Here is a 26,996-nt window from a genome sequence, read left to right as displayed (position 1 = left end):
ATCAAGCCAATTTTGATTCCAACAGACTTGACTGCACATGCCACATTCTTCCCCAAATACTAGCAGTTTTAACTGTACCCCGTGGCACGTACATTCAAGTCTTGACTCTTCCCTCTCTGTGTGTGGCCGCCTTATTATACTGATCCGTTACTATAGCAGTCTAATTATTATTTATGTACAGTCATTTCATATTTTTATATATTTAACTGTTAATTTTTAAATTGTCGTTAAATTGTCAAACTACATTTATTAGACATATAACTAAAAAATATGTCCGAACCATCATCACCACCCACAGTTTTTTATGAGAATAAAGTGAGAGTGTCGTCGTCTCCTCCACCAGAAGAGATTCTACCCAGTATTACTGGAAGTTGTGGGTTATGGCAAATAGCCGTAATTTCTATCAGCTTAATTTTTCAGTTCATTAGTTTTACGGAGCAGTTATCTATTATAATATCCTTACCCTCTCAAGTAAATTTTACTTGTGCTGACGGCAACGGCAGTCAATGTACATCTGCGAATGGTACTTCGTGTACTAATTTCGTGTTTTTTATACCGTCAGGTAACCTGGCCACTTTTACAGAAAAAGTAATCTTTGAAAACTTATTTAAAATCCAAAGGTTTGAATTTGAATTTTTGTTGCAGTTAAACCTGGTTTGTGGTGAAGGCAAATACCCTACCTTTGTAAAAGGTAGTTATCAGTTCGGGTTGACGATAGGTTTTTTCCTAGCTGGTACCTTGGCGGATAGACTAGGTCATAAAATAACAGCAATGATTTTTATACCACTACAGTGCCTGACAGGATTGTTTATGATTAGCGTAAGCAATATTATGCTGTTAGTTGCTTATATGTTAACACATGGAATTGTTTCGATGGCTATAAGAGTGGTATCAATTTTGACAAGTGAGGCAGGGCGCTACATAACATAACAACTGAAAATGTCAACTTGTTTTTAGTTTGCGATACAGCTGGAAATAACTGGCGAACATTTGCTTTGGGACTTATATTTATACCAAAGTCGATTTCTGTTATTATTCTACCCTATTATGTTGATCTTTTTTCAAATTTTGAAGGACTCCTCGCTGCAAATTCTATTATACCACTAATACTATTAATTCCTTTGCTGTGCAGAAACTATTACTTCTAATTATTATTTTGATGAAATTATGCTTTTAGGTATTTTAGAGATTCTCCAAATTATATTTGTCTAGTAGAAGAATTTGAAAAGAGTGAAAAAGCCCTTCTCAAAATAGCAAAATGTAGTAAATATTCTATTCCCCCTACTACAAGATTAAGACCGGTTCATGTTGTAGTTGTACGTACTTTATGACGTCTTTATCCTTTTTGTATATATTTCAGTGGTCTATTTTAGAGTACAAATATTCCTCAAAAAACAAAATTTTCAAAAATCTTGCGACCTAAAAAAGTGAGGAGACCATTTATAGCTCTGGTAATTTTTTGGTTTTTCATGGGGTACATCAATAGTAAACTAACCCACTACGCCTATCAGAACCTAACCTATTCCACCATAAGCGGCTTGAGTGGTTTAGCTGGCTGCATAACGTCACTATGTTTATGCCACTGGCTCTCTCAGAAAATGGTGATGGGTACTTTTGAATTTTTGAAATGCTTGAGCATTGCTGGACTTTGTGTCTATGATGTACACTTAAAAAATACCGTACCTATAGTAAATCGTAAACGACACAATTTGTAATACTATTTTTGTAGACGGATACATCTTTTGTTGTGTTAAAAATGGTTAGCATTTATTTTCAAACAGTTTCTATAAGTGTAGCAGTTATAATCACACCTCGAATGTTTCCTACAGAACTAAGAGGCAACTGTTTCGGTTTGTGTGGAAGTGTGTATCATTTTGGCGGCTTTTTAGAAAAATTTTTAAGTCATTATGTTCGTAATGCCATTTATGTCACCGGGATTTTTTTAATAATAGCCCTAATTATTGAAGCATATGCCTGCTCCTGGTTTTGGAAAGTACACAACCGCGAATTACCAGATTTTCTGGTAGACTGCATTAGATTCCGCAAGTAAATGTTATTTGACATATAAACAGTTTAAAACTTTTTTTTGGTTTTGCAGGTACTATAAACCTACGAGATTTGTAGTAGTTTACAACAACGAACAACAAGAGGAAATTGAAATTGAGCTTGCAGACTGAATAAATCAGACAAAAATTTATATTTCTCCCAGCAACAAAAATGAAACAGTTTTAGTAATAATATATTGTTATAGTATGTCTTACATATAAACTATTTTACCTTATGTTACCACATGACTGTGATGTATTTCTGCGAATTTGTTATTTCATGAATATTTAATTAAATATTTTGCATCCTTTACAACATTGTAGTTTTTCAGAATTGGAATGTATTGTTACGAACTAAACCCATGGTCAGCCCCAATACGATATCCATGGGTTTTGTAGTTACATTGCCGCAATGACCGGAGATTCATCATCGGCGACGGTCGCGTTCGCATAAAGAAAAGTCTAGAAGCGGTTCTTCCGAAACTCAAGGTGGCGCGCTCCAGAACAACCTCGAAGCAGCGATCGTGAACTATCCAGAAGGAACACGTAGCTGTTTAAATAAGGAGTTTCGTCGGGAGCGAGCAAGTCTAGTCAAATCCAGTCCAGTCGATGAATGAGTACAAGTCAAGTTGTGTCTGAATTATTCTCTGCACATTAACGCTGTATAGTTCATTTTGTATTAACTGTTCATGATTGTTTCAAATTCGTGTTATCTATAAAAATCTGACACTACTGTGATATGTCAAAATAAACAATATGAATAGATGCAGTGGAGTACTAATAATAACAGAACTGTATAATAAAATTTTCCGAAAAATAGGGTGAGCCCTTTTTGATTTGATCAATAAAATAAATTTCCTCATTCATTCACTTTTTTTAGTCACCCTGTATAAGTAATTTTACAAAATGAGTGTAATGGTTTAAATTCATAATATTTTGCGTATTTCAGATAGGATTTATTTGCCAAAATTTTGAGATGACGTCACTAACTTTTTGGGAGGGATAAAAGAAGAGATTTTGATTAACGATTTACCATACTTATGGTAACCTTAAAACTGCAACATTTTGTAATAAAAGTTGGATTTTTTTTTCAAAAATCTTATGTCTAGGATAAAAACTCAACGCAGATTAATAAATCACAAGAGTAGGTATTTAAGAATTTAAATAACATTTACTATTGTAAATTTTGGATATGACGTGATCCCATTTTTGATGGAATGATTAGACAAATTTTGGTTAAGGTTTTACGATCTACATGACATTCCTAACGTACAGGGACAGGGTGAGTATTATAATAACGGAACCCTGACCAACAAAATTATTACCAAAAACATACACGAAGCTCCCATGCACCCCCAAATGTTCACACAAAATCGTCCACTGCGATAAATTTTATGAACGTATTATTAATTATGTCGTTCACCAATTGCACCATACACACGAATACGTCTATTACAAATTTTGAAAATTTTAAGAGTGCTTTCAAAAACCAGTGTACGACTTTCTACATATAAAATTTAACAACGATTGGTTTGGTAGTTTCGAAAATCATCTCTCTAATAAAAATCGACAGAGACGACAAACGCCAGACACATAGAGAAGCAGACAGATAGAACGACACCCGGAAACGGGAGACCTATTTTTTTCATACTCTAGGAATCATGAATGATTTTTGTGGTTAAGTTATTTGAGGATTACCTTAGAATCGGGGTTTTGCGCTGTAATGGAGTTAATTTAAGGACGGAATTTCCAGTCAGTGACGCAGTTTTAAGAATCTTCATAGGATTAGTCGTTATTACCAAAGATTTTTACCGAACTTGACCACTAAACTAGATACGTTCGTTACAAGAATTACTCAGAAGCAAAACGCTTTACAACTGGTCAAATGAATGTAATGGTAATCAACCTTTTACAAGAATTTTTCACCCCGAAAAAGACTTACCTGCTACTCCTGCTATACGACTTTTACACTATGTCATTTATGTGGCTGGTTTTCAAATTGATATCAAATATCGCTGCACTACAGACCATACAAATGCTGGTTATCTTTCAAGAACACCAACACTACCATAACAGTCATGACGTTTTCCAAGATAGACAAATTACATCTTTCAATTACAAAAAAAGAAATTAAGGATTGCACACTGAAGAATTAATTACCTCGCCGTTCGTGATGGTGACCGACTACCAAAAAATTACATTACGGAATAATTTTACACACAAGATGGATAAATTCGGAAAAGAATTCGTGTGGCCGTTCACTCCGCGAACACTTCGACCCCGAATCATGAAAAAACTACATTTTACACGCATTGGGATAATAAAAATGAAATTGTTGACACAAAGTTATGTATAGTGGCCAGGTGTAGATGCAGTTATTGAGAACACAGCAAAAGAATACACAACGGGTTGTAAAAACTGCAATAATCCAAAGAAGGTACCAGTTCACCCTTGGGATTACGATTACACTTCACGTCGGTCCCTTCTATGGCTCTTGATTTCTGAAGCTGAAAAATATTATGCCCAAACTATAAAGAAAAATCTTCGTAATCAGCTCATAAAAAGTGAAGAGTTCAAACTGAGTTTACACAGATTTTTAATGCAGTGTGGAAACATGCCAAATATTATCACCCAAACTAGCCCTGCTGAATTTATGTTCCAATGTAATATTTGAACAAAAATCGACCTCGTACGAAGGAACATTGGACAAGAATTGGCAAAGAAAAATCCAATACCCAAAGCTACAACTAAAATCTTCAAAGGTCGAGTTCAGAAACTATGCCAACGCTAATTTCAAATGGGATTTTGGGAATATAACTTGCATTATTTTGTTTTGACTAAAGGAAGGGCTATACACAGATGTAGACCATGGTATAAGAAGATATCTTGTACCATGATGTAGTCGACGGATTCATCCCAAAGCAACGAGAACCAATTATACCACCTAACAGCTCAGCAGTTACAGCTCCAAATAATCTTGTGACTCCAAATTCCTCAGTGCCAACTGTACAGGGTGAAAACCTGCCAGAGATGGCAATATTTATGCATAGGGCAGCTAGAGTCAGCCACTCTGACTCTTCACCGTTCGATCAGAACGAGGAATTCGATGAAAGCTCCGAATGGTTCAACCTGTAAATTCTGCTGCAAGAATGATTGTCGTATAAGTAGGTCACAGATTACGGATATCCGTAATCTGTGAGTAGGTTCTTATATATGCAACCAACACCACACTCACTGTGTTCGTCCACACAGAAACAATCGTTTTTCAGCATCCTACGTTTTCATTACAGAACGTGATGGTTAATTGTTATGTATTAGTATTAGTATCACTATGTAGCATAATGTTATTAAAATGTGTATCCTGACAATCTACATTGTACATACAAAATACAATAATATCAATGACACTGCTTGGTCAAGTTAACCGGTATTCTTAAAAATGTAGATGTTTAGTGGCCTACTTTGTACTTAATTTTAATCACTTCAATGTCATTAAGTTGTCTTAAAAGACACGTATGGCGGACAGACAGACAGACGAAAACGGGAGATCTATGTTTTTGTACTCTAGGGCTCATAACATCGAGAAAATGTGACAGCAGTCAGTTGCACCATCCCTACGGTCGGGAAGTTAAAAGCATCGTACAATATGTATATGTTACTAGTGCGTTTTTCCATATAAAATTTTTTTATGATGTCATCAACATTTTATCAAGGAGACGTATATCAATTAGAATAGTATGTGATGCTGTTATTAATACCTGCTGTATCCTCAAATTTTCGAGATAATGGGATGGGCAGTAAAACTGTCCCCTTATTCACTTTGTAGGTTGTGAGGACCGAATTTGAATCAAATTTTCGCGCTGAAATTAATTAACAGCGGCGGGAAATGACATTTGAACAATTTGAAGAATTTGAGAAAAAAATATTCAATAAAAAGAAAATCGTTAAACATAGGCAACCATGTGCACGCTAGCGCTTTGTGGCATGGCAAGAGCATGGTGAAAGCATGATGATTGTTTGGTTCAGTGTTGCGTGTACATGGTGAAAAGACGCTGTAAGTTAGCTAGGTTAATTAGTTGGTTTGGTAGTTAATAAAAGGGGGGAAGCCTTTGTTTAACGAAAATTAATCGTAACGATGGCGCCCAGTTTTCCCCAAACCCGCGCAGCTAATTCTTGCGGCTTTCTAATCGGAAAAAGTGCTAATTTTCGACCGACGCTACACGTGCTGTAAATTTGTTTTAATGTTTGTCAATTCACCGATCAGGTTAGGATTTTAATCGTTAACTGGTTCTAACACAATTTAACAGACATTAGATTTGCTTAGACAGACATTTACTAGGAGATTTCATGAAATTCACTTAGTCAAGATAACACCTTTTGTTTACAAGTTATGAATGAGGTTTCGAGATGCTAATACTTAAGTGTTACATTATAACTAAGGAGATGCAGTTTTAGGCCAGGCGCCTCCCACCACTTTCCGTCAGCAGCGTCCGCTGTTAAACTACTGATATGTATGTTAAATCTTGCATTTCGCCGCGCGACACTGGCGTGGCAATGATAATGAGGAGTGGGAGTTATAACCGCGTCCTTGAACTGTTTTTACATCTCTCTAATTATAACACTTCTTAATTCTTCACACAAGATTGCTAATAGTTCATTTACGGTAGTTAAATTAATAAAATTCATTATATCGTGAACAGACGGGGAGTTAAAATAATTATTAACATCGTTATCATCATTACATCACCGAGGCATTTCCTCGCAACGTTAACGATTGATTACATCACCGAGGCATTTCCTCGCAACTTTAAAAATTACATCACCGAGACCGTTGTCTCGCAACGTTAAAATTTAATCACCAAGACGCTTTTTCCTCGCAACGACGACTGAATATTTTTGTGTTTATTTATTACGTGTTTTGTTGGGCTAATCACTTCACGATAAACTCTCAAAGTTAATTATTTTAAGTAACCACTTGGATCAAGGCATAATTTAACATAATATAAACTCTTTGTTTGAAGCGTTGATAAAGTGTGGTAAATATTAATCTCACATAAATTTTGTTAGCTTTGCAATTTTTTGCCTCATATAATATTGCTCTATCTCACAATTTTTATCCTCAGTAAGTTTCTTTGTTGTATAATTTTAACTGAACGAAAATTTCAATGCTTTGCACTTCTAACCTCACGTAATATTGTTATTTGCATACGTTTTTTTCACACAAGATCTTTTGTTTTCATAAATCTTTGCTAGTTTTTTTTATGTAAATGTTTTGTTGATGAATGTTTCCATCATATAAATTATCTGATGTCCAATCTTAATCTTAAATAAAAATGATTTGATATTTAAAATGTCACAAGATTTTATGGCGAATTTAAATGTTGCTTATTGCTCTTGTCGTGTCCATCCGTGTTATTATCGGTGGCCAAGCATGGACACTAACAAAATTATTTATTTGGGTGTAGGCCCATTTCCTTGGAAATGGATAGCTAAATTGCAATCAGGGAGAGGTAATAAGTAAAATGTAGTCTTCATTTAACAAGTATATTAAATCTAAATTCAAACAGAATTAATGGTAAAAATTGTAAGTCCCAGACAAAGATGAAATATAAATACATTCTTAAGGCTACGAATCCAAAAATCGTATTTTGACGCGTCCGCTAAATAATCCCTACCTACTTGATAAAACAAAACTAAAAGAGTTACTATTCACTTCAATTAAATATATGGTAATCAACCGTTACTACAAAAGGCCAAATATCAATGTCCCCTTAAAGCTAATTAAAACGAAAACGTTATTTGAAATATCCGTTAAATATTGTTTCCTTATCCCTGATTAAGAAAATATTAGCATAACACTTAAATTAATTGGCAGTAAAAATTACAAGTATGACGTTAAACTGACATGGACATATGAGGTCCAATTTGCAAATGGTACTTTTCACAAGGATCATTCCCTATTATCCTAAGTCGCAGTAATAAAATTTGGAATGATTAGCATTTCCATAAACAAATTAAAAAGAATAAAAGAAACTGTTCAAAATCATGGAAGGAAGTTTCCGGACCTTAGAGCAAAAATAACAAATGACAATACTACATATTTTCATAAATGCGCGATTAATCATTAACTACGGGAAGTCTTAAAGCTTTTATTAAGGTACACGGGTTATCCGGAAATCCCCCCAAGATTCGTCAAAATTCCGAGATTCACATTAAAACAGGGACCGTAGAGTGCAGTGACCGCTTTCGTTATCTTCATCATTTTGTTAATGGCGTTTGCATTTAAGCGACAGACTAGTAACCCATCTCTCAGATAATTCCTCAGTTCTTAGTTGATAAACGTTCGCCCTTTCGATGACAGTAATGGACCATTCCCCAATTTAACAAGTTAAATTTTTCGTATAATGACGGAGGTCCAGGTTAATCACTAGACAGCGGATTTCTGTCGGGCTACGTCACGATATAGGTGGGGACGCGCTGCATCGCCGGGACTCAGTAGCGGGTGATAGGTAATCACTGAATTTAATTGTCACTTGATTCCATAAATACAATTAACGATTTATTAATCAAACGGCTAAGTAAATGAGAACTGGAATTAACAGCAGAGTGCAACGAAGCAGCGTTATTCTAATCTCAAATAAACGAAGTGCAGCCGGTAACTGCAATAAATTCCCATCCCGTACGAGCCGTACCGAGTTTGGCCTTGTCTAGCCCGACAGAAATCCGCTCTCTATTAATCACACATCAGTCGATTATCGAAGAAGGCACAGAAGCAAGATAACACATGCATGACGGTTTAAATTTAGATTCTTTCACTTACAAAAAACCATGGAACTTTTCTAAGTCTTCCTTCGCAATTTCGGGCAAGGAACTATCAGCTGGACAAGGCTTCAGCACGGCTCTACTTGGGTATCGATCGTCGTGGGTACTTCTCGTCTTCGTGGCACACTGGATTCGACTTCCTCGACTTCCCGATTTTGCGACCTTTTATACGGCGTTTTTCTCATTAATTATGTCTTTGGTGGCATCTTTATGAGTGCACGTGTTGCATCGTGGTATTCGTATTTGGGTTAGTTGATAAGAATGCAATCCTTTTGGGCTTTATTTAGAGATTTTATAAGTCTTAGTTTCGTTGTTCCGAGAATGTCGTCAGACTGATAAGTCGCAAAATAGATTGATGGTAATGCGTGAGATTTGGTTTGTTTTATGCTTCTTTTATCTTGCGTTGCGTTATTGTGTAACGCCTTTGGTAGTTAATTTGGTGTGATTTATTTGGTGTTGGTTCCTCTGTGCTTTTAATTGAATGTCGTTAGAATCACGTGCCAACGTTGTGGATTCTTCTTTGTCTTGTTATCATGTTAACGTCACATGCTGTCGCCATCTTGGAACTTTTGCTTGGGTGTGGTATTTAGCTAGGGTTGACTGAGTGAGCACTTCTCAATGGTTTGCGAATATGGGTTTTGCAATTATTTGGTGGTTGGAATACATACGCGATTGGACATGCGCAATTTGCTTGCTTTTTGCGAATATGCGAATTTAGTCTTTGAGTTAGAGAATTATGTTCTATGCGGTATTTTGCGGTTTCTCCTCAAGGGTGGACCGTCACACTCTTTTTGAAACTTTGACACTTCTTCAGTTGTCGTTAATATCAGAGTCATAAGACATTGAACGTTTAAAGTGGAATTGAGGTTAAAAAACACAGAAAACTTAGCAGAAACGGAGTGCGCGGTTCCTAGTCGAGCTGGCGGGATCTATCGCGCCATCTGAACAAAGGATGCAGGTTAGAATAGAATTCAAGGGCGCTCGAGATGTTGTAACACTGTCGATTTGGCCCAATAGTCGAGACCCAACTGCAGGTTTGCGACCGTAACGGCCTGCCGTACGGCATGTCCGTAATAGAGAGATGCTTTGCGGTAGGCTTGCGACAAATAGAATCACCGTCGCGGGGGAGAACAGCCACGACCAGTAGCCCTAACCTCCGCTTGTGCTAGAACATGGGTATTTTTGTTGTGCTCTTGTTGCCTGCCATAATTTTAAATTTGCCGCCACACGCCCGTAATAAGTTGTGTATTTGCATCCAGTTACTTTACAATAATTCCGATTTTTAATTGTTTTTGTTAAATTTGTGATATTCAAATATTTGTATTCAGAACGTTTAATTTGATTTCATTTAAATTTCATCCAAAGTTCAATAAATAGTATATTAACCACGATTGCAAAGCCACTTCTAGATCTCGCGCTTCAGAGCCCTCGACGCTGCGCGTCTCGGGTTCTAATTTGCCCTCGGTCTAGAATGCTTGGCTTTGCAACCTTGGCTAATAATATACTATTTGTGCCCCCCAAAAATTATCTGTTTTATTTAGCGGTACTTTTCCAACCTTGGAGTCCACCACTTGCATCTGAACGCATCCCGTCATTTTTCAAAAACACAACGTAGGGTTCCATTTTGTTAGACTATCATAGCCAAGGCCAAATTTGAATTTTTAAATTTTTCGCGGGCTTTCAATTTTTTTTCACATGTCAATTTAAGGCGGGATGTTTGGGTTATCACAAGGTATAAGCATGTATATAAAATATGGATGCATTGATAAAAAACAGCATAGACTTTTAACATATAATGTGCATATTTTAGATTTAATCGGTCAAATTTTGAGATGACGTCATCAACTTTTTTTGGGAAGGAATAAGCAGATAAATTTTGATTGACTATTTGCTATGCTTCCAAGATTTGGAAGATTTCAGAGCATTCGGTTTTGCGTTGTCGAAGTTAAATTGTAAAATGTCGTTACACAATTTTGGCTTTTTTGCAAAAATCTAGATGCCTATGGTAAAAAAACAACAACACGGATTCATAAACTACAAATGGAAAAGTATGCTACTTTATAAAATTTAAATAACATTTACTATTCCAAAATTAGGAGGATGTCATATTGTTGGTGGGAACGATCAGACAAATTTTGGTCAGCATTTTACGATCTACGCGATATTCCTAATATACTTACAAAATTTGACAACAATCGGTTAGACAGTAGACAAACAGACGGAAACGTGGAACTTATTTTTTCGTACTCTAGGTATATAGTACTGTTAGTGTTATATTGCACATTTCCAATATAATATATAATATAAAAGTGTCCTTGTTAAAATGTTGATGACGTTAGCACATTTTGTAATGGAAAAATTCACTTGAAACATATGTTTGGCATACTTCTTTATCTTCACTTTAAAAGCTCGTTCACATCCACTTAGCATACGTAACATAACATAAAATACAGTACAAAAAGTTGAAAAGCATTGAATCTTACGTATCCGTTCACATCGAGCAAAAACATAGAAGATATAACATGGCCTACAGTAAAGTTGACCGAACTTCAACTTTAGCGTATTCTTATGCCATGTTTCCTAGGCACAGCCAATCAGCGTTCGTTCATCCTACCTTCGACTGTACGGTGGTACACGGCGTATTTCTATTTCTAACCTAGATAGGTTCTAAACTCATTTTAATTCAGAAGAAGCAGAATGGATGACGGAATCAAGTATCAACGGATACAACACTATTATCTATTATAACTTCTAACCTCAAGTTCAACCACGGTTGACAGTTGTAAAATAAACAAGATACGAAAAGAGAAACGCGCATGTCAAAAACATAAACTTACGTTAATTTCAAAGCCATTGTGAACTGATAGGTTTGGTGGTATGCTTTCTTTGTTATGTCTTTTTGTCATGTAACGTTTGCTAAGTGGATATGAACGAGGTTTAACACTACACACGTATCTTTATTTTAATTTATAAAAAAATAAAATTCGCAAAAATAAAATTTTAGAATTATTAGTTCGCGAGTGTAAGCGAAGGATAGGTATATTGTAATCGAGTCCGTCGGCCGACTCTCTACTGTTACGTTTTCTCGACCTGTCATGGCCCCTAGAGAACGAAGAAGGTCTCTCTTTTCCGTCTGTCTGCCGTCACGGATTTTTATTAGACACATAAGCTCCGTACTGGGCCGATTGGTGTCAAATTGTGTATTTATATTAGGAATATCATGTAGATGATAAAACGCTAACCAAAATTTGTCTAATCATCCACACCAATAATGTGATGACGTCACTTCAAAATTGTACATGGTAAATGGGTTTTAAAGTGTTTAAAATAACATAGTCCTACATATGTAGTTTATGATTCCGCGTTGAGTTTTTACCCGAAACGTCCAGATTTTTGGAAAAAAAAAATTATAAAATAACATTTTGCAATTCTAATTTTGAATCTGCAAAACCGAATGCTTTGAAATCTTGCAGATGTTTTAAAGATATGATAAGCATAATACATTTTTATACAAAATATATTTACTTATCACCTCAAAAAAATTGATGACGTCAGCTTTAAATTTTGCCCAATATCCTACCTATCTAAGATGGAGAAAATATGATGACCCTGTACTTGTGATTTATCATTTCATTCATATTTTTTGGATTCGTTTATACAGGGTGACTCAAAAAAATTAATGAAGGCGTGAATTTATTTTATTGATTTAATCAGGAACATTGATATTTAATAATGTAATATGTATTTAATCAATGTCTGGAACTACAAAATCTACTGCTTTGAAATCTAGGAGATGTTTTAAAGACGTCATACGCATGGTAAATTTTTGATCAAAATGTATTTGCTCATCCCTCCTGAAAAATTGAGGACATACAGTAATGGATCATCGGGTAATTTAGTACTTTCATATTTTCTCGATATTTCAACTCCTAGACAAGGCCGTAGCTAGGGGAGGCTAGGGGATGCTGAGCCTCCCATAGATCTAGAAAAGTTATAATTAACCAAATGTGCATCACAACATCAAAAATCAAAATACAATGTAGTGTTTTATTCAATAAGCGGAAGTCAGAGCAATAAAAAAGTCTGGACCGTCCGCATTGTGATCTGGTTATTGCAATTCGTAGAAAACATCTTTTAGTTTAGCTTATGTTTCACTCTCACTCTCACGTCTACAGGTTGATAAGTATTATCGTTATTTCTCTTAAATTACGAGTACCATAAATAATTTTCAGTTCAGTCTTCAGTCGCACTTCTGTTATTATATACGACAGACGTGATTACATTGTTTGGTTAGTTTATTGATTATTATAAATCACTATTCAAGAATAACAATAATACAATACTTTTATTATTAGTAGGTATTACAATGCATTTATCCAAATTGATATATGCGTCCTCGTAAAAATGTGGGTGACATCAATACAAAATTTGTAATAGAAAAACTGACTTGTAATAATCAGTTACCACGTTTCTTTACCTTTACTCAAACATTAGATACATATTTTTATTTTAGCTTATAATGGTTGCCATAAAAAATAATAAAATTGGCAAAATCAAATTTTTTAATTTTTCGCAAAAGTTGTAATTTATGGGCGAAAGAAATTCTGTCGAAGTCTCGAAGTAATCTTCAACTAATTTTTTGAATCATTTTCAGTGGTGTGGAAATTTCTGTCTAAGTAACCGTGGACTAATTTTAATTCGGGTGGTGAACGAAGAAAGCATTATAATATTCGAGCTATACTTTCATGTTTTCTCGATGTTTTATGATCCCTAGTGTACAAAAAAGTAGGTGTCACGTCCGTCTGTCTGTGTCACTTTTTCTCAGACAGATAACCTCTGAAACTTATCATAAGCTTGATAAATCGTTAATTAAAATTTTTGACTGTTGTTATCTGTTTTAAATATAGGTACTACTACCTATTTTCCGCACTTGTGCAGACCACGCCGTGTTCGAATTTGCGCCCCCGTAGCGCATTTTATATTTTTTTCGAAGAAACGGGATTTGTTGGATTGTACTTCCAGGGTGAGGGAAGTTCTGTCGAAATGACCTTCGACCATTTTTTATTACCAGAAATTCAAGAAAAACATTCAACAAAAAATTTACAAATAAATATCAACATAAAAATAAAGCCTATTTACAAATAAGTCTGAATATTACATCATGTTGTTTTGCGGAATTTAGTTTTCTTGGGTGGATTTGTTCTCGGTGAAGTGCTTAAATTTACTTGTATAACTTCAATTTCATGTTGACTGGCATTATCTAATATGCTGAAATATCTGGTGGGCTTGTAGAACCTAGAAAAGAAAGTAACCGCATTAAAGTATGATTGCAATTCAGTGCTAATAACAGTTTAGCTATACAGCAAGCACTTACGTATTAAAATTGACACAATCCTCCAAAAAATCTGGGAGTTCACGTTTATGAACATTCCAAAGCCAAAAGCATGCTACCATTTCCAAAATGAAGCTTAAAAACAAAATCGAAAAAGTACCATAGAAAGCGGTCGGTTTATAATAAAATTGTGCAATAACTTCTAAGGCATGAGCTAAATGATATACACCCAAACATAATCCAAGACCAAGACTTCTTAATTCTGTTGGGAACATTCGGGGGATTATATTGTCAAGAGTCGTTAAAGATAAGAATTCTACAAAAGCTGCAGACAATGTAAGTGAAAGGAGTAACATACTTTCCTAAAAGTACAAAGTTAAAAAAAACAAAAACTAAAATGTAAAGATGTTTGTACATTTAGTATAGAATAAACGCCACACATGAGTAGTGTACTAACAAATATGCATTTTAAGAATTCAGAAATACCAATTATTATTCTGTGGGGAACAAAATGCATCAAAGTTATACATAAAACGCACCCTAGCCCCTGGCACACCGCGTTCAAATAACCAAAGACCTTATCTTTAGGAGCGTAGTGAAATAAAATACCATTCCATAATCCCATGCAGTAAGAAATGTAAACTAGAGCTAGATATGCATGTCTAGTTCCTACGGGTTTCCAAATTTCGCAAAAGGTGGGCCTCTGCGGCATGTGATTATCCTGAAATAAAATACTAAAAGATATGGTAATAAAGCAAACAGTCACCTGCAAATATGTACATTTAATATCTGTACCGGTCGGATTTTAATGCTGGAAGATATAGGACATCTATTAATCTCTGCAATTTCACGAAGTGTTTTTTCGCCTTTAGAATATGCTGTCATTAGAGGCATGTTGTTAGGAGATTCTTTGTAATACCTATAATCAATTTCTTAATGCAGGTTTTAACAAAAAGAAAACTCGATACAGCAAAGGAATTAAAACAATCAGAGGCAGAACAGAAACCGTTGCTAATATTCCTTGTACATTCTTGAAAGCGTTTTGTATTAATTGGGAAACAAGGGATCCCACTGGTCTGAAGGAAAAAACAACACCCATCGCAAATGTTCGCCATTTATTTCCGACCGCATCACACACTGTAAAAAAACCTCTTCAAGTTTTTTAAAATCTGTTTTATAGTTATTTTTACCTATTATACTAGGCAAACACAAAATGCTAGCTGAAAATACAGCTGCGAAGAACATAAAAAAGATCAAAATTTCCTCACTGGATACGCTAATTACCAACAGTCCCGTAAAACAATGCAGTGATACGAATAGTGCTGTTGTAACTTTAATTCCAAATTTAGAGGCACAACTACCAGTCAACATATAGCCTATTGCCAAACCTACCCGATAACAATTTCTTATCCAGGCTGCATATACCTCTCGTTCACAAACCAGATTCAACTACAGTACAATGTCAATAAACATGTACAACAATGCCAGTGCATTACCTTTTCAGTAAATGTAATCATAGTTTTATACTCCTTAAAAAATGTGAATTTTTCGCAAGTAGTTCCGTTTGCGTCTTCGCACTGACTACCGTTTCCATCAGCGCAAGTGAAATTTAGATGTAGTGGTACAGAATTCAAAACTGCGACTCTGTCTAAGGTACCTAGAAAAACTGCGACCATGGAAAAGGCAGTCACTGTTATTTGCCAACGGCCACAACTTCCAGCAAGACTGTTTAAAATTTCTTCGGGTGGTGAAGTCGACGATATTTTTACGTCAGGCTTAAAAAATTTCATTTCACTCGTCGTTAGGTTTTGCAATATATATCAGCAACACAAAACAGGATTCTTTTGTAAGGTGTAATTTGGTTTAAATGATATCCGACGTTTCAATGACACTGACAGACAATCATCTTAATACGTTTTGATTTGTTATGATGCAATTCATGTACAGGGTTATTCAGCTAAAATGACCTAAATGCACCTTTTGAGATGGCAACCAAAAATATTAATTCCAGTTATTACTAAATTAAAAAAAAATTAAAGTTACGTAGTGTTAAGATTTCATCTAAATTACCTTAAAATGCTGATGTATTCATACAATAACAGCGAAAAAGTTGATGTGGTACCTACTTATTTATGGTTTATGGAGAATGTCGCAAAGTGTACTAGCGCTGCAACAGAGTTATACACTCAGATATCTAAAACCACCGCACCAACCCAAAAGATTTTCAAAAAAATTAACATCCTTTACATCAAAACTGGCCAACAAATGCAGGAAATCCTCATGTGGGGCAAATAACGCTGATCAGAGAAGTAGATATTATCCTGTTGTCGGATTTTAACAACGAATAAATTTAATCCATGTCCCGTGCAAATGGTCCTATTGATTATTATCTCCGAAAATTAAATTTCTGTCAGTTTGTCAGAAATCAACTGTGGCAAAATCCCAATTTTATAAAAAATGTTGTATGTAGTGATGAAGCAAGATTTATTAGTAAATACTAAATAATGTAACTGATGATAACAGACATAAATTGCTTTGCTTAGGAAAACGTCCACTGGAGCGTCAAACCAAATTTCAACAAATTTTATCAGTTTGTTAATGTATGGTATAGTATTATAGGTAATCATATTTTTGGACTTTTTTTTATGAAGAAAATTATACCTGTGGATTTTTAAAGTACGGGTAAAGAAGTATGCTGATGCTTCATGTTTTTCCATAACAAAATTTTGTGATGTCATGTCAACATTTTAGTAAGAACACATGTATGAATTTGAACAGGTGTGCACTGTAATATTAATCAAATAATAACAGTACTGTATTCCCAAAATTTCGGGAACATGGAGTGAGACGTCCTTGATTTGATCAACAAAATAGATTGCCCCATTCATGATTTTTTGTCACCTTGCACCAGTAATTCTAAAAAATATTGTATAAAGTCATGTCATTCATATTGTGCATATTTTACATATGATTTATTCAGTCAAATTTTGAGATGAAGTCATGAATTTTTTGGGAGGGGATAAACGGATAAATTTTGCTTAGCTATACATTTACCGTACTTACAGTAACCTTAAGACGTTTGCAACATTTCAGAGCATTTGTTTTTGTAGTTTCAAAGTTCAATTTCAAAAATATTGATAGATAATTTTGATTTTTTTTTCTAAAAAATCAATAGACAGATACAGACGTAAACGTAAGATTTATTTTTTCGTATTCTAGGGATTATGAAACGTCCAGAAAATATGAAAGCAGCTATTCGTCGGAGGAATCCTATTACAATACTTATTTAGTTTGTGCTCAGGAAGTAAAAAATTTGTCAAAATTTGTGTCGATGCTAACCACGTTGACATTATATATTTGTCAATAAATAAATAATAAAAAATATGTGATCATTCTGTTGTGAGGAACAAACGTTACGTTATTATCGCGTACGAAGTGGTCAAAATAATTCATCTCGTATATATTCCTGTTTAAAGTTTTGCGTTGCCGTATAAAGTGACTGGATCTATTATTACTTTTGAAATGTGTGACAAATTACCTTGTGATAACCCAAAGATTCTGTCATAAATTGACATGTAAACAAAATTCAAAAACCCGCGAAAATTTTGAAAAATGGCCATGAACGGTGATCGTCAACATTGTGGTCAACAAGATGGGACCCTACGTTGTGTTTTGAAATGACGGAATACGTTCTAATGCAAGTGGTGGACGGCAAAGTTGGAAAAGTAACCTCAAATTTACGACACAAAAATATGGCGTGAATAATTTTACTCAGTTCTTTCAAAAGGCTGTATTCGCTCAGCTATAAAATCTCCTCGTTCCATCTCCGCTCTCGCCACCCGAATTCAATGAAGCGAAATTAATGAATTAAGACTACAAGACATCGTAAATCGAATTTTAGATCATAAATGTTAAAATATGGTCGAAATCACAAGAATCTCGTTCGGTATACACTTCATTATGGGACGAGTATCCGAGTATAAACATTCCAAAATTCTAGAATTCTAGAATGATTAGTCATAGAACACATAAATCATAACACAAAATCAGTACAAAATCCCCCTCAATGCTTAAAATTAAATCAAGAATACTGCCAATTACTATTTTAAAATTTCCAAATGATAATCTGTTAAATTTAAATAATAAATTTAAGTTAGAAAAAACCATCCGTCCTCTTAGACATTTGGCAATTTAAAATATTATACAAGAAAAATAAAATGTATAATTTCGAGAGATTGCGTTAAGTAAAAATAACAATTTTCATGATTGTAAAACTGTGTTATAACCATGAACGGTTAAAAATTCTAACATGAACGGTGAATTTACAATCAACGAATTTACACCACATGTTAACAACATGGTCAAAAACTCACACATTTCCGATTAGGAAAACATTAATGATCAATTACGGTGGTGAGGAAAACTGTGGCGTCGCCATCGATGCGATTAAGGTTCGTTTAAACAGAGGCTATTTTATGAAACTACCAAACCAAACTAAATTTAACCTAGGTAACCTTCTAACCTTAATATCTAGCCTTCACGAGAAAATCGCAATGAAAAGACGAAAAACAAAATTCGCAAATTTGCAAATCTTAATTATCTGCATGCAATATCATCCAAAGATTATAATCAGAATGGACCATCAATATAATGTATTGTTACGTTTGACGGGCGAATAATTAATCGGGCGTAGGTAAAACTCAAAGATTTATTTCTTTAGCTCGAATTACACTACTAGCTATTGCAACGAATATGTACAGAAATTATTCCGGCGAATTTCACTGAACGCTCTTGACTGTCTCCACTGGCTGAATAATCCATTCCCGACGGTTGCCTCTATTTAAACCCATACTTCTCCGATCGAGATCTTTCACGAACATCCATCGCGACTCCGCTTCGAGACTTCCCTGGACGCCGCTTCGAGACTTCCGGTAACCGGCTCCAGACCTGTTTTTATGCGCCCGCCGCTCGGCCGTCGACACCGTCAGCAGTGATGATTCACCCATCAACGCCGTGCGTACGTCCAGAAAGCTCTCGACGGCCATAGGCGTCGTACTGGGGCGGCGTAAGGGTGTATTTCGTAACAGTATTATAAAATCGCGAAATACGATCTAAGAGGCATCCCATGGAAGACATATTAGACTTTTTTGTTACACTCTAATGTCGCGAGAGACAAAATAAGTGGGTTAAAATCTTTATAAAAGCGAAGTCTTGGAAGCAAATTTTAGTCAAGTCTAGAGGTGCCTTTGGTCGTGCCATCAGCCTGTTCCGAGATTTTTCCCCAAGGCGAATCTCTGTCCGAATTTTTACCGAATTTTAAAGAAAACTGGAAAAAATTGCTGAAATCCATGTAAGTCTACCCTTAGTCACGTTTAAGTTTATCTCGCTCTCGCTACCCTAATGTATTCTCAACTTCAGCCGTACCTATTAAGCGATTAATTTATGCGTCTTTTGTCGGTATCTTTCGATGCCTTTGGTATGAATAAATAGCGCCGGGCGTGGAAAGAATTGTTAGCGTTAACAGATGTAGTGTAAATTTCAACTGCTTAAATGTCATAAAATTTCCAAAGTCGTACGAATTTATTTGTCATTTGTCAGGTGGGGAGGCGGTTATATAACTGCTTATTAACCAGATAAAATTTTCATTTTTAATTTTTATTTGTTATTTTATATGATTAATCATTTGAGATTAAATGTAAAAGTTTATGTAGAACAACATATTAGGACAGGACTGGCTTGAAAAAGGGTCATTGCATCCCCAAAACCGGTGGCCAATAACAGTAAATAAATTTTTCGGACAGAAAAAGCATTTAGATTACTATTTAATTTGATTAAGATTCATGTGTTATTTTCGTAGATTTTAGATCGAAGTAAACGAAAGCAATTGCGAAGCACTTTTATCATATTTATGCATGTATTATTGTCTTTGCCAGTTTTATTGAAACACCACCTGTTGATTTTGCTTAAGGGTGGCGTCTGGTTCGGTTTCGCCCAATACTAAATACATTGAAAACATCGTCGTAGTTTCCGGAATTGCATTTTTAAAATACTGAAATCTCTATCCAAGTCAGAATCTAACGAAACCTGCATTCTGCTACCGCATCACAGCTCGTTTAATGCCGATTTCTCGTTTCAATAGATTTAGACTTTTCGCGAGTTATTTACTTCAGTCATGGATTTTTTGATATTATAAATGGTATCAAAAGAAAGCTGACACTTTTCCCCAGGGGACCTCCTATCTCAGAATGCAAAAAACTTCAGCACTTCGTCAAAAAATGCATCAATGTGCCGGTTAAAATGTGATGTAAAAGTTGTTCAACTTTATCATTTTTTTTTGTAAAAACAGCATACTAAATATGAATATAAATATGGAGGTCCCCTGCACTGAAGTTTGTTAATTCGAAATATAATTTTTTTAAAGCGATATATCTCATATTTTTAAAATGCAACTCCGGAAACCGCGACGATGTTTTCAATGTATTTAGTATAGGGCTAAACCGAACCAGACGCCAGCCTTAAAATTTAGCAATTGATGACAGCTTTCGGTTGATTGACAACGGCTTTTAGTTAGAATATTGTCTGAATATGAACGTTGCCAAATTTACGATTAACAAGTGGTGTTTCAATAGAAATGGCAAAGACTATATTTATGTTTTATTTTCTTATTTTGCAATCACATATTTAATCATTTATCTCTAATCAGGCTAGTAAATTTAAGAGCTTTAATTTCATGAATGAATCTATGTTGATCAAATCAAGAATGGCACACACTATTTTATCGAAATTTTGGGAATACAGTGTTGTAAGTAGCATTACACTCAAATTGATATATGGGACTTTGTAAAAATGTTGATGACGTTGTCACAAAATTTTGTAACGGAAAAGCTCACTTGAAACATGCGCATAGCACGCTTCTTCATCTTTACTTTAACACTACACACATATCTCTTAACAGATATGCGGAATCAGGGTTGAAATTACCGCTAGGGTTGTCTGTGTTGGGTCGGAAATGAATACAAAACACAGGATTGGGACACTGTGTGATTTTCACCGAAGTGGTATACATACGATTTTTCCTTGTTGGTTACAGCAAATAAACCTTATTTTTATTTTACTACGTATTTTCATCATTTTTCCCGACATATCTTTATTTTAACTTATATGTGTCATCACAAAAAAAAGAAAATAAAATTCGCAAACTTAAATTTTATAATTTTTCGAAGAAGCTGTATTCATTCAACTGTATTTCCGGGGTGAGAAAAGTTCTGTCTAAATAACTTTAAACATTTTTTTTTGTCAAAAGCTCGATAGTAAATCAGGAAGTATTATGAATAAATCCAAAAACAATATTGAATAACAATTTCACAAATAAATATCACTATATACAAATACAGTCTATGTACCAAATAACTCTGAATATTACATCATGTTTATTTGTGGGGGTTATTTTTGTTCTCAGAGATTCTTGCCGATGAAAAGTTTAATAAATCCACTTCCATAACTTCGATTTCATGTTGAATTGCGTTATCCAATATGCCGTAAAATCTGGTGGGCTTGTAGAACCTAAAAATAGAAAGTCGTCACATGAAAGTACGGTATTATTGAGATACAAATAACAATCTAGCTACATAGCAAGTACTTACTTATTAAAATTAACACAATCCTCTAAAAAATCTGGGAGTTCACGGTTATGAACATCCCAAAGCCAAAAGCATACTCCCACTTCCGGAATGAAGCTTAAAAGCAAAATTAACAGAGAAACAGTGAAAGTCGTCGGTTGATAATAAAATTGTGCAATAATTTCTATGACACCGGTTAAGTGAAATGCACCCATACATAGTCCAAAACCAAGCCCTCTTAATTTTGTTGGGAACATTCGAGGGATTATATTGGTAAGTGTCGTTAAAGATGTAAAGTCTAAAAACGTTGCACACAACAGTATAATGCGGAATATATCGTCCTAAAAGTACAACGTTAAAAAAAAAACTAAAATGGAAAGCGTCACCTAAGAACTATTTTGCCGCATAAACTAGACAGTGTCCGAGACATTTTCTACTGTTCTGTATAGATGTGGCGCTCTAGTGAAAGAAGCCTGACAGATAATGAAAATTAATTTTCTTTGAACAACCGCAATTTAACACTTTTTTAGTTGTTATAGTTTCAGAAGTACTTCCGTTCACTGAGCGTAAGCTAAGGAAATACAAGGTGACTGCGAAATACATGCAAAAAAAAATGGGGAATAGCTCACAATATGATTATGCCACTGGCAAAAATTCACGGTCCTAAGTGGTAGCAGTGTCTAGAAAAAATTATTTGAAATTAAATGTAAATTGTTATACGCGCCGCTGGTAATGTTTCGTGACCTACATAATTACTCCAATGAATGGGTAGGGGACTCGGAGTAAGAACCAAAAAAGTAACTTTATCAGGCACTTTTTTAATCGCAACGTGAAAAACACGAAAAGGGCCAGTCATTATCGAGCGGTCGTTGAAATCGGTGTATGGTAGAGTTTTCCAATGCAGAGTGTGTCGATATGGTAATTTGTATTTGCATCAGTGGTACAGCATCTCCGAGATCATGGTACCTTCAACCTCAAACTCACGATCGTGGTCGTGATGGGACAGAAAGAAGAAATTGGATTTTCGCAGCTTGTAGTGCCTCCTACATTAAAAGAACACGGTCACATCCATACCATGTTGACAAAGTGCACGGTTTGGAGCCCGCTGATTGTCCACGTTGTGTAACTCACTTTTTGTCCGATGGGACTCCACGTAGTCGTCAACAAGTACGATTTCAAGAGACTGTTTTCGATAAATGTGTATTGGTTGGATGAAACAATTCGTTTGTGGAAATCAACAGTGTCCAGAAATTATCGAAGAGCTTCAACAAGTGTAAGTGGCAGTCGCTACTTCGGTGTTTTTTTACCTATCAACAAACCTCTTGCGACGCTTTGACCCCTGTATTGCTAGTCAAGGACAACATTTTCAACATTTCTTGTAAAAAGGTAGTAGCATTCTAAGTTGCTCTTATTTCTGTTCCAATAAACAATGTAAAATCGTTATGACAAGGACCAAACATCCGTCAGAATCAAAAAACTTTCACACTGACCTTTAACGATGAATGAGTAAATGAATGAACGAATGATAAGCAGCAAAAAGTCGGTTTTACTTTTAATTGAAACTGAAAGTGTTTAGGTCGTTTTTATTCGAACGTTTTTCCAACTCTGTTTACAAGGTGGCTCAGTGCCTTCGTATCGAGGATGGTTCATGGGGGTTTTGCCCCATTCGATTTTTAATTTGTTTTTTCTATATTTCGGCTCTACTAGGGTGGGGGATGGCGTGGTTAAAATATTTGCACATATTTCGCAGTCACCCTGTATAATAATCGAGTCCATTGGACGAATGGCCACTTTTATGTTTTCTCGACGTTTCATGACCCCTACAGTACGAAAAAAATAATCTCCCATTTCCGTCCGTCCGTCTGTCTGTCCGGCGCCTGTATCTATTTTTACATGACACGTAGTCTCCGAAACTACCGGACTGATTGTTGTCAAAATTTGCATATATATTTGACACATCATGTAGATGGTTGAACGCTAACCAAAAGTTGTCCAATCATCCCCACTAAAATTTTTAACAATAAATGTTTCCTAAATTTTATAAAATCAAATACTCATATACTTGTAGTTTACGGATCCATATTTATTTTTAATCAGAATTACTTTATTTTACAAAAATGTTTCTGCAATATTCACTGCGTGTTGTGTATAACCGATATCTCGCGCGCATTGTAGCTGTTGGGTTGCGATGCCAGAAGATGACTAATTTCTGCTTTCTAAGCGTTCAAATAAGGTCCGCACTAGTGAAGTTCAAATCTCATTCTCATCCTCGTTACATTTTTTTTAATCAAATCTACAACGACTCAGCCCATTTACTCGAAAATTACAGTAATGTCACACCGCAAATAATTTTTATTAGAATAACAAACAGCTCCTCACCCAAAATCATTTTCGGACCGTTTTGCTGTATTAATTAGTCCACTCCTCTATTCAACAAAATCAATCAAAATTTCCCCCCGCGCGATTTCCCGTTCCACGGTCGCCACCCTCAGGACCAAGAGCCCGTCCAGAAGGAAGCCGGCGGCCAAGAGCCCGAAACGATCGTGGCGGATATTTTGTTCTTTTTTTTTAATTCAATTGTAATTTCATTTTAAACTAGCCATAAGGTTATTTTAACCGGCAGGAAATAAAAACCCGATTATTGTTAAAAATTCCGGAGTGTTAGTTTTTGTTTTCGCGGGTGGTCCCCGAAGAGGGAGCTGGCGGCCGAACACCGCCGCACCCGACCCAAGGCGCCACCCCCGGTGAAGGTGATCTCACAGCCTAGGTCGGCCAGACGTGTTTGTTTTTAGTAGCACTAGTCGTGGGCCAGGGCTTGGCACCGAGGTACGCCAGTCCCACGCGATATGGGCGAAACTCCGGACCGTCACTGACCTGCCTCCCTCCGAGTTTTCGATTTAAATGAGCAGTAGCTTGCAGTTTGGATCCCCGCGGCAGGGGCTGCACAGGGAATGTTATTTACACGATTGGTTTTTACTTTTTAGAGGTTAAAAGAAGCAGGATCTGTTTCAGGGGCGAGGCAAGTTCTGTCGAAAAAAACAAATCTGTTTACATTTCGAGCCGTAAAAAATCATGTCCCTTTCAGTAGTGGGCGAGCGAGACGTGCGCCCAAGCCCAATCGAATAGCAGAGGCGAAAATGTCTCGGACACGGTCTGTTTCTATCTGGCAAACAAATTCTCAGACAACGAAAGATATTTTTACATTTTCACCCCAATAAAGGTCAGGCACGAATGCTCCACAAACAAATATACATTTTAAGATTTCAGAAATACCAATTATTATTTTGTGGCGAACAAAATGCATCAGAGCTATACTTAAAACACATCCTAGTACACAGCACATTGCGTGTAAATAAACGTAGATATCGGTATGAATGTAGTGCTCTAAAATACAATTCCACAATCCCATGCAATAAGAAATATACAGTAGAGCTAAATATGCATATCTAGGTCTTACGGGTTTCCAAATGTTGAAAAAGGTGGTCTTACATAGCATTTGACTACTCTGAAATAAAATACTAAAAGATATGGTAATAAAGCAAACAATTACCTGGAAATATGTACAATAATTAATGTCCGTACTGGTCGGACTTTGATGCTGGCTGATATAGGATTTCTGTTAAAATGTGCAATTTCACCAAGTGTTTTTTCGCCTTTAGAATATTCTGCCTTAATGGCCATGTAGTTAGGAGATTCTTTATAATATCTATAATCAGTTTCTTAATGCAGATTTTAAGAAAAAGAAAAAAATCTATACAATAAAGGAATTAAAACAATCAGAGGCAGAACAGAAACTCCTGCTAATGCCCCTTCTACACTCCCAAAAACGTTTTGTATAAATTGAAAAATAATTATTCCCATAGATCTGTGCAAAAAAACAGTACCCAACGCAAGCGTTCGCCATTTATTTCCAACTGTATCACACACTGTAAAAAAACCTTTTTAACATGTGCAAAATCTGTTGTATATCGATTTTTACCTATTATTAGCGGTAAAGAAAAAATGGTGACAGAAAATACACCGTTGAAGAAGATAAAAAACATCAAAATTTCCTGATTCGTTATGCTAATTACCAACAGTCCCGTGAAACAGTGCAATGACATGAACACTCCTAATGTAACTTTCATTCCAAATCTATCGGCACAACTACCAGTCAACAAAGAGCCTATTACCAAACCTAACCGATAACAATTTTTTATCCAGGTTGCATATACCCATCGATCACAAACCAGACTCAACTGCAATAAAATGTTAATAAACATGTACTATAATTCCAGTTTATTACCTTTTCAGTGAATGTAATTAAATTAGTATCCTCATTAAAAAAAGTGAAATTTTTGCAAGTAGTTCCGTTTGCGTTTACGCATTGACTTCCGTTACCGTCAGCACATATGAAATGTGGATGTAGTGGTACAGCGCCGGAAACTGCGGCTATATCTAAACCATTTAGAAAGTTTGAGACCATGCAAAAGACAACCACTGCTATTTGCCAACGGCCACAACTTCCAGCAAGACTGGTTAAAAGTTCTTCTGGTGGTGAAGTCGACGATACTTCTACGCCAGGCCGATAAAATTTCATTCCACTCATCACTAGGGTTTAAAATACATGCCAGCAACACGGCAAAACAGTGCTATTTTGTAATGCGTAATTTGATTTAAACGCGGTCCGATGTTTCAATGACACTGACAGACATATACGCCATATACCATAGGCCTTATAAGTTTTAATTCGTTTTGATCCCATAATTCACTAGACTTATCAACACAATTTGTTTTGAATTTAAAATTTCCAACGTCATGAGCAGTCAAGCAGTATCACAATTTTAATTTTCCAAAAATGACACGGACATACTGATGTATTTAGAACTTTTTTTTTAATATAGGGATTTTACACGTAAAAACATAAATTTAGAAGTATTGGCCTTACTAATTATTTTAGAGCAAAACATTAACAAACATTGCAGGGAATAAAAAACTGTATCTAAAAACTTCTTGACTTGTTCCTTGTTTCACCTTATGGCAATGAAATGAAATGAAAAAAAGAATTCACATTTTGTGATAAAATAGTAACAGCCATGAAATGTTACAATTCATTGACAGCATAATTTATCACTAATTACTGAATTTTGCACCTTTTGTTTAATATATATATAGAGGAAGAAGTTAACTGGGTAAAAT

The 26,996-nt window shown here is 35.4% G+C and overlaps 3 protein-coding genes across 4 annotated transcripts; 1 reads left to right on the top strand and 2 right to left on the bottom strand.

The window, feature by feature from the left end:
* The first annotated feature begins 238 nt into the window (after positions 1-238).
* Positions 239-2,809, top strand: LOC135126762 (solute carrier family 22 member 19-like). The gene is made up of 8 exons (XM_064052891.1): positions 239-588; positions 646-904; positions 958-1,126; positions 1,178-1,316; positions 1,374-1,679; positions 1,730-2,046; positions 2,099-2,250; positions 2,378-2,809. Exons 1-7 carry the CDS (start codon positions 271-273, stop codon positions 2,175-2,177), a joined length of 1,587 nt encoding a protein of 528 aa, XP_063908961.1. The 5' UTR covers positions 239-270; the 3' UTR covers positions 2,178-2,250; positions 2,378-2,809.
* An 11,217-nt stretch (positions 2,810-14,026) lies between these two features.
* On the bottom strand, positions 14,027-16,080 carry LOC135127315 (uncharacterized). The gene is made up of 8 exons (XM_064053758.1): positions 15,914-16,080; positions 15,696-15,856; positions 15,390-15,648; positions 15,168-15,336; positions 14,980-15,118; positions 14,615-14,920; positions 14,242-14,561; positions 14,027-14,162 (listed from the first exon to the last, which is right to left on the bottom strand). Exons 1-8 carry the CDS (start codon positions 15,987-15,989, stop codon positions 14,027-14,029), a joined length of 1,566 nt encoding a protein of 521 aa, XP_063909828.1. The 5' UTR covers positions 15,990-16,080.
* Positions 16,081-25,075: 8,995 nt separating this feature from the next.
* On the bottom strand, positions 25,076-26,604 carry LOC135127436 (solute carrier family 22 member 3-like). 2 transcript variants are annotated; one of them, XM_064053876.1, is made up of 5 exons: positions 26,104-26,604; positions 25,798-26,056; positions 25,576-25,744; positions 25,369-25,524; positions 25,076-25,323 (listed from the first exon to the last, which is right to left on the bottom strand). In XM_064053876.1, exons 1-5 carry the CDS (start codon positions 26,404-26,406, stop codon positions 25,272-25,274), a joined length of 939 nt encoding a protein of 312 aa, XP_063909946.1. In that variant the 5' UTR covers positions 26,407-26,604; the 3' UTR covers positions 25,076-25,271. The 2 variants fall into 2 exon arrangements, with proteins under 2 accessions (XP_063909946.1, XP_063909947.1); XM_064053877.1 differs by having other exon boundaries at positions 25,231-25,336; positions 25,383-25,524.
* Between the last annotated feature and the right edge of the window lie 392 nt (positions 26,605-26,996).

The sequence above is a fragment of the Zophobas morio genome, unplaced genomic scaffold (genome assembly GCF_036711695.1).
Source record: "Zophobas morio isolate AGI-343-1 ecotype UQ-CSIRO unplaced genomic scaffold, CSIRO_AGI_Zmor_V1 ptg000011l, whole genome shotgun sequence".
NCBI classification, from domain to species: domain Eukaryota; kingdom Metazoa; phylum Arthropoda; class Insecta; order Coleoptera; family Tenebrionidae; genus Zophobas; species Zophobas morio.
The sequence above is the reverse complement of the archived record's forward strand: the minus strand, read 5'-3'. Positions and strand labels throughout refer to the sequence as shown.

Bases quoted from the DNA above. Each gene is read 5' to 3' on its own strand.
- LOC135126762 (XM_064052891.1), top strand. From the start codon at position 271: ATGTCCGAACCATCATCACCACCCACAGTTTTTTATGAGAATAAAGTG. The intron at 1,317-1,373 runs GTACGTACTTTA...GGTCTATTTTAG, and splicing joins GACCGGTTCATGTTGTAGTT to AGTACAAATATTCCTCAAAA. The intron at 2,047-2,098 runs GTAAATGTTATT...TTGGTTTTGCAG, and splicing joins GACTGCATTAGATTCCGCAA to GTACTATAAACCTACGAGAT.
- LOC135127315 (XM_064053758.1), bottom strand. From the start codon at position 15,989: ATGAAATTTTTTAAGCCTGACGTAAAAATATCGTCGACTTCACCACCC. The intron at 15,857-15,913 runs GTTGTGGCCGTT...CAGTTTTTCTAG, and splicing joins TTTAAACAGTCTTGCTGGAA to GTACCTTAGACAGAGTCGCA. The intron at 14,562-14,614 runs GTACAAACATCT...TTGTACTTTTAG, and splicing joins GCGTTTATTCTATACTAAAT to GAAAGTATGTTACTCCTTTC.
- LOC135127436 (XM_064053876.1), bottom strand. From the start codon at position 26,406: ATGAGTGGAATGAAATTTTATCGGCCTGGCGTAGAAGTATCGTCGACT. The intron at 25,525-25,575 runs GTATAGATTTTT...AACTGATTATAG, and splicing joins ATTGTTTTAATTCCTTTATT to ATATTATAAAGAATCTCCTA. The intron at 25,324-25,368 runs GTAATTGTTTGC...ATTTTATTTCAG, and splicing joins ATTATTGTACATATTTCCAG to AGTAGTCAAATGCTATGTAA.